The 8104-nt window shown below is 31.9% G+C and overlaps 1 protein-coding gene across 3 annotated transcripts in view; it reads right to left on the bottom strand.

Moving 5' to 3' along the window:
- Nucleotides 1–4018: 4018 nt before the first annotated feature.
- RELCH (RAB11 binding and LisH domain, coiled-coil and HEAT repeat containing) overlaps nucleotides 4019–8104 on the bottom strand; it is a 104898-nt gene continuing 100812 nt past the window's right edge. For 2 of the 3 annotated variants that reach the window (XM_079108412.1, XM_079108413.1), the window contains exon 29: nucleotides 4020–5763. In XM_079108412.1, coding sequence (XP_078964538.1) covers nucleotides 5643–5763 — 121 coding nt within the window. In that variant the 3' untranslated portion in view covers nucleotides 4020–5642. Of the gene's footprint in view, nucleotides 5764–8104 lie in introns of all 3 variants that reach the window. The other variant, XM_079108414.1, reaches the window with a different exon arrangement.

Genomic DNA, 8104 nt, shown 5'->3' with positions numbered 1-8104 from the left:
GGAACTTTTAATTATACCCATTAACCACCCTTTTAATTTAATTCGTAATCTTGCATGAGTGAAATCTTGGTAATGTAATCTTGGTAATGAGTTCAATGACTCAGTAATTCTTCAATCAGTGTTTGTTTAGTACCTATAATATAGCAGGCATTTTTCAAGTAGTGGAGAGACATTTGAAAAGGATAAAGAGGCTAATTATAAAAACAAGAAATTGAGTACCAGGATGCTAGGAAGGAATTACAGGGAGTTACTTAGTTTGGGTGGTCAGCAAAGGCCAACTTCAGGGCATTTATAGATTGAAACTAAGTGGTACTTTCATTCATGTCTGTTAGTACACATTTGTTCCTTCTAGGAACTAGCTCCCTTTGATATTTAATTTTAATCTTTAGGCTCCTTTTTATAATCCTGTAACTAAACCTTTCATATGAAAAGGAGAAAAATAGGAACTGACATTTCTTGAAAATAACTGTCTTCTAGTGTTTTCTAAACCAAAGAACCTCTTCAGTTAAACACTGATCCATAATGAAAAATGTTAGAATCCAAATTTCTGGCTGAAGCCATGAAAGTCTTCAGGTCTTGGGAGGTAAATACCATATATCGAATTTGGAGACCACTTTGTTTTCTTTGTCACACTACCAAAGCCCTGTGGCACTGTAATGTAATTATTATCCTCACGAAAGACTCGAGATGGGGAATGTCTTGATTTTCAGATATGAGAAACCAGTAGACTTTATGTGTACTAATGGACATTAATGAAATTACAAAGGGTAAAATCTTTTTATCATAAACCTCAATAAATCATGTAATGGAAAATTTTAAGTTGACTACTCAGTTTAATCACAGTTTTTGGTAAAAAAAAAAAGTAAACTCACCTTGCTGGTCTTCACTAGTTTTGAAATTCTGGGGGAGGTTAAAGTAGACAAAAGTAGCAATCAAAAGTGGCTTCTGCCTTCGAATGTGATTTTAGGTGAATCGTACATGGCATGATCACCTATTCACTTACTGGAAAACTAGATTTAACAAAAACATGCAAGAGGGGATTATTCATTCTTTAGTTATTTGGGGACTTAAATTTTTAATTTCACCTTGACATTCAGGCTTACTATTATATAATTTTCACTGAAGTCCTGTGATTAACAGAAAACACATTTTCATATTCTTTGGGGATGGAAATTTGTTAGAAAGATAATCATATTTTAAAAATTCATATAAAATTAAATCAGAAAATAATTTACATTATGAAAGTGATCACTTTTTTTTTCCACAGGGGGACGGGGGTTTAACCAGGGATTGAACTCAGAGGCACTCAACGACTGAGCCACATCCCCAGCCCTATTTTGTATTTTATTTAGAGATAGGGTCTTACTGAGTTGCTTAGAGTCTCACTGTTGCTGAAGCTGGCTTTGAATTCTCGATCCTCCTGACTCAGCCTCTTGAGCTGCTGGGATTACAGGTGTGCACCACCACGCCCAGCTACAAGGCTTCTTTTTAACACACAGCAGAAAGGGTTATGAATAGAGAAAACTAATAACTTAAAGAGCTATCAAAAAATAATCAGAAACGAAGTTTAAGCATCTATAAAGTCATAGCCAATGACAAATTCTAGATTCATGTTACTCAGCAATATATATTTTATATAAAAATATTTGTAGCATATTTTGCTTCACTGAAAATGCATATCCTGAAAATGTTTAATATTGAAAATGTCAACAGTTCAAGAAAGGGTTACTTTTCCAGTAAGGAAATAATTTGTTAAAATTATATAAAAGATCACTATTAACAAATGACACCCTAAAAAACATTACTGACAAAGAATTTAATACCTATAACACAGCGCAATATGCCAGTTTATAGATAACATACATTTTACTGCATTGTCTCCTATTTATTCATACAATAATTTACTTGAAGCAAATATAACGAATTAGTCTTTAATAGGATAAAAGGAATTAAATTAGTAATATAGCCCTTTCTATAAAATTACACTTTGGACAAAATTTTCCACATTTGTTCTTATTTGGAGAAGAGCAAATACTTTACATTTCTCACAGTACTAAACTGAAGGAATTATTTAAGGAATAAACTTAATAAATTAGATTTTTATGTTGTGTTAAGTTTATATGAACTTATTATGGTGTGGTCTTATAGAGAACAGAAATTTTTATGTTAAGATTTTTCTTAAAAATGTAAGCAAAGTAAATCATAAGAAGGCAATAAAAAGTTTCCTATAATTGGTCCTGAAGGGGAAGTAAGAATGATAAGATGTGGTACTCTGAAACTGTAATTACAGTGCTGATTCAATAGACAAAATACATGCAGAACATCCTAATGTAGTATGAAAAGTATAGAATCTAATTATTTTGCCAATATGCAGAAATTTACCAGATAAACTTATTATTTTTGATTATATTTCTTTAATCTACTATTTTAAAATGTACTGAAATAGTGACAAAAATGGGTACTATAAAGTACACAGAACTTTCAAACACATGTATGCAGATGAAAAGCTAACTTTATGTACAGTTGGCTTATAAGAGTTAATATCCAACATTAAAGTTGGAATTTTATTACCTGGTTATACTGGAGAATTTTAGAAATTAGAAATGCTAATTACCAAAGGTCTTTAAGGACAGTTAAGAAAGTGGTAACCAGTACAAAATGTTAGCTATAGTTAGTTATTCAAATATAAAGACCAACAGAAGGTGGTATTTGGGAAAAGTTATGTCCTTGGGTTCAAATAATGACCCAAACTGGTAGTCTTGAAAAATGGGGTAATGAAAAAACAATTCAGTAATATTGGTTTCACCACTCTGAACTTTATCAGAGGCTTTTAAGAAAGAGAAATTTGATAGCACCATAACTTGAGAATCCCATTAAAAGTATAAGGTAGAATGGTAACCATAGCCCAGTGGGTAATCTATAATGACTATGGCTTGTCTTAAATAACAATTTCATTCGAGTTGAAAGTCAATTTGATGTTTAGCAAAGTAATCTTTCAAAAGGGGAGCTTGATGGAAATGAATGTCAAGGACTCCTATGTATGGAGATATGTATTGCTACCATTCAAGTATTGTACTTAAAGACTTCAGATAAATTATTAACTATGGTACTTTTGGATTTCTGAAAAAAATTAATCTTTGGATTGCTTTGGAAATACAGAAATGATTTCGAATTATCTTTTTATTAAGTCAAACATTGAAACTTGTACCCTAAGTTTATTTCTGTTTAAAAAGAAATAGTATGGGAGTTTTATTGCCTGCTTTAGAAGAACATACTCAGAATCAGTGATTAGTGTCTGCCTATAAAAAGTACATATTTTACTAAAACAACAACCACCACTCCCCAAATGTGAAATCTTAATGATATTAAGACATATAAAAGCAAATTAAGGAATACTCACTTGAGATATATTGAATGGCTTGACTGCTTTTGCCCTTTAAAAAGTCATTAGCATTTAGGAACATGGATTCATCAATTAGTAAAAATTATCACAACAGAAATGCATTATAGTCAGCTCTGTTCACATATTTCATAACCATGAATTGAAAATATTCCAGAAAGAAAAACTGCTTCTATTTTAAAAATATACAGGCTTTCTTTTCTTGTTAGCATTCCCTAAACAATATAGTAAAATTAATATTCCCATAGCATTTATATTGTATTAGGTATTATAAGTAATCTAGAGATAATTTAAAGTACACGGGAGGATATGCTTGGGTCACACACAAATAATATACCATTTTATATAGAGGACTGAAACATTTGTGGACTCTGGTATCTGCAGAGGGTTGGAACCAATTTCCATGGATACTGAGAGACTATATATCTATTCATTTAGTAACATACACAAATATATTATTCTATTACAGTTCAAAGCAAAGGATAATTTAAACATTTTTCTTTGAATCATCTCTGAAATGTATTAGGAATTTATATAGATTTCTAAAATATAAGTATATTTTTATGAATATACGCTTTCTTATTTTTGATTGAATATAGTGTTTCCAAATGAAAACAAAACATATAGCCTCAAACAAAACAAGTATGCAAAAAAACATTTTATTTATAATAGATCAACATTTTTGACATGAAAGGTAGCCACTTTCAACTTCTCAGGAATGCCTAGAATCCAACAGTTTTCAAAAGGACTAATTTGTCAACAATTATTTCACTGTAGGTAAAAGAAATAATTTAAGAATGAATTTTTTAAATGATTTTGCCTATTGCAAATTCTTTTGTAAGTTTTAATGTATGGTAAGCTAGCTTTCCCAGGAAGTGAATATAGTCCAACTATGTTCCAAGTGTATTAAACCAGTTTATACAACAAATATGAGAATCACCTATGAGTATCAACTGTACTCAAATGAGAATTTTCTTTATCAAAATATTCATTTTTCAAAAAGGCCTCAAACCAAACAAACCAACCCCCCTTTTCTATTTCCAGCACTCTTTTATATTTCAAGTTGAATTACTGTAGAGACAACAGTCAAATCCCAGTGGAACTATATATTAACTTAAGACTGTTTAAATATACCAAACACAAGAATAGTTACTTTAAGAAAAATTTTAAGGTGGTAAGTAACCAATAATAATTTAGCCAATATCACTTTTAGTTTAGAGGAAAAAAAGCAGTTCCCAAATATCCTTAACTTTTCAGTACTTCTCTGTAACACACACAATGAAAACATAACCTATGGAATTAAAATCACTGGAAAACATCTTAAGGAAAATGTTTTACATAAACAAGTGTTAACTTTCAGATCCAAATCATATTTTCTTCTGTATTTTGATTTGGGAAAAAATTCACCATTATTAGCTTCTCAGTTACATTTTTTTCTGAGCATTTAAATCTATCTACTTCACACTTTGCAAAGTTCACCTTGGTCATCACTCCCCATGTGTACGTGCTGTCTTTTTCTCAGGTGATTCCATTACATGCATGGAAGTGCTGGGGAGGTTTAAATAGCACTTAAAGAATATTCGTGAGAGCTCTGAAATGTCAGAAGTTTCATCATTATCTACTTGCTGCAGGATCTGTAATTCAAATTCATCACAGCAGTCTAAAGAAATACTGTGTGAATGGAATGCACATTATTCCTACAGAACACATAAACTGAAGTCCAAAAAGGCACAGAGTAATGCTGGTGGCTCTTTCTAGTCAGTTAAGAAACAATAAAAAGTCTTCATTATTCTTTCATAATTTAAATACTTAAGTAATCTCCACTTTTATTACTTTATAACAATGACTTCAAATTTACATTATTTTAAGTACCATTGGAATAGCTTAGAGTATAATACAGATATTTGCTAATATCCCATCCAAAAATAAAAAAAAAAACAAAAAAACCTCTTCACTATATATATACATATATATATATATAAAATTATTCTCAAAGATAAGAACATAGAAGAGGGACTTGGTACAGACCAACCAATCAATTTTCTATTACCACAGTTGTAATTCCCAAATCAACAGATATACAGCAATAATCAAAAGCAGTGCAAATATTTTTGGAGGTTAGGATAAAAATATAACGAAAGAACATAAAACTGAGGAAATAAAAAAGGCAAGTACTTCAAGTACAAGGAGCCAGTCTGCTTGAGGTCCATCTTAGTGTTTATTGGGGGTTTCCTTCTTCCTTCTATTTCTTTCTCTGAAACACATTGGCCAACATGGCACCAGATGTTGTCAATTGGCCCATTTTGTTCAAAAACTTCGTCTTTGTATCTTCACTCACTAAGCTTGCAGCAATTGACATTGAGCTAAGAAAGAAATTTTAAAATTCAAGTAAAGCAATAAAAAACAAAAATGTTTTTCATTTCACTTTTTCATTTCTTTAGTAACATACTAGTACATTTTGAATTGGTGTCACAAAAGGGAAACTACTATTTAAAAAGAGGAATTTTTATGTATTGTACTAAATTAGCATTTCATGTTCACCATTTATATTAAAGGAAGCAATAATAGCAGTTAGGATCAAATCTGGGATGGGCCCAAATCTTGGCTATTTACTAGCTGTGTGACTTTGAGAAAGTTATTTCATCTCGTCATCTGTAAAAGGGAGACAATTCTAGTATCTTCCTCATAGGGCTAGTAGGATTATGCAAGTGTATAGTTTAGCATAGTGCTAGAGATTTAAAAGCATACCGCAATTATTAGTAGTTATTTCATTACTGTTCTTAAAGTAAGTCTTGGATCTGGTCTCCTTGTAGTATCAGATTAACTTCTGAAATAGTGACTTATGGGCTAGGGATGTAGCTCAGTGGTAAAGTGCTTGTCTAGCTTGCATGGGGCCTTGGGTTCTATCCCTTGGACCACAACAATAAAAATTATTTTAAATATGAATTTAATATATAAATTAAAAAATCCTCAATGTTCATTTACTGTGTGCAAGATAAAATGTTTTTATTCAAGAAAGTAGCAATCTTTTTTTTTTTTGAACATCATCACTTACATCTTGGCTCTCCCTCAGTTAGGTTTGCCTAGTCTATGTTCAATTTTCAAAAATCTTTCAATCTTTCTCTCCATTGCTTACCCATCTTTCAAATCCTAGTTCATGTCCTATCTTTCTCTGGAGACTTTTCTGAATCCTTTTTAATAATATTCTAAAAGGAGAGCAACAATCACCTAACGAAATCTGGAAACAGGAAGAGGTAAAACTGAAAGGAATGAAGAATATTTGGCCCAGAGAAGAAAATATTTAGGTCACTTAACAGATGACTCCTTATGTTATACGTGAAATATATACTATATATATGAAGGCAATATATATCCATATAGGACTTCTGATACACGTCATAGTAACCTGGGGAATTATTTTGAAAAACCAGATGCTGAGGCCTTATTCCAGTGTTTCTGATTCTTTTGATCTGGGGTAGAGGGCTGAAGAATCTATTTCACAAAGCTTTCAGTTAAGAATCCCTGCATTATAGTAACATTTTCCTCTGAAGAGTTTAAACTGTTATTAGTTTTACAAAGGGGTCTGTAACATTCCTCCCTTTTCCAAATGATAAAAACCTGTTTTAGAGGGTAGACATTTTAGGAAGGGAGACTTTAATTTGAAAGAGATTTAAAAAAGAACAAAAGAAAAAGTATAAAGAGTTGTTAAAAATGAAATGGGTTGCCTTATAAGGTAATGTGTCTTTTTTATTGCAAGTTTTCAAGGAAATCTCAGATCTTTCCTTTGCAACTCATATCCAATCAGTCGTCATTTCCTGTTGATTCTGAACCTGTAGGAACATCTTACATCTGGCCTATCTTCTTTAAAATATTTATGACCTAGACTATTTCTCTCTTCCCTACACCATTCCATTTTGTAAATTAAAGACCATTTTTTCTTTTTGAAATCCCTACTTGATTCTTTTTTTTTTTTTTTTTTTTTTGGAACTGGGGATTAAACCCTATGCTTCAGACCCTTTTTTTTTGAGACAGGGTCTTGCTAAGTTGCTTAGGTTGGCCTGTAACTTGCAATCCTTCTGCCTCAGCCTCAGAGTTGCTGGGATTACAGATGTGTGCCATCATGCCTGGCTCCTACTTAATTCTGATAGCACCCTGGTTTGCCTATTACTCAGATAAGCTCTTTTTTTTCATCTCCATCTTAAAATGTTGGTTTGTAATTCCATACCTGACCCCTTTTCCTCCCTGTCAGAACCCCTTTTTCAAGTAGTATTATCTTTCTATCACTTCCCTAAACCTAAGCCTTTAAGTACCACCCATAAACTAATAGTTCTTAAATCTCAATGAACTGCCTGTAGTGTTTCCTTAACTCTACCTCAAATTTTAATGTTCCTCTTCAGAATTGTTCTTCATATAGTTCTGTTTTGTTGTATTGTATATCATTCATTTAAATGTTTAAATCAGATATCTGGGAATTCTTATATCTGTTCTCCTTCATTTTAAATCTGTGGCTAAACTGAGTTCACATCTGAGGTACATCTGTAACGCACCTTCTCAAACTCACTGCCATACACAGGCAGTGAGTTAAGATCATAGTCTCAAGAACCTCAAAGCTTGGGTTTGAATTCTGGATCCTCCACTTAGTAGCCTGGTGACTTTTGAGCAAGTTACCTACCTCTTTGTCATCTATTCAATGAAAATAGGAAT

This window comes from Sciurus vulgaris, assembly GCF_902686455.1.
Source record: "Sciurus vulgaris genome assembly, chromosome: 13".
Lineage (NCBI taxonomy): Eukaryota > Metazoa > Chordata > Mammalia > Rodentia > Sciuridae > Sciurus > Sciurus vulgaris.
The sequence above is the reverse complement of the archived record's forward strand: the minus strand, read 5'-3'. Positions and strand labels throughout refer to the sequence as shown.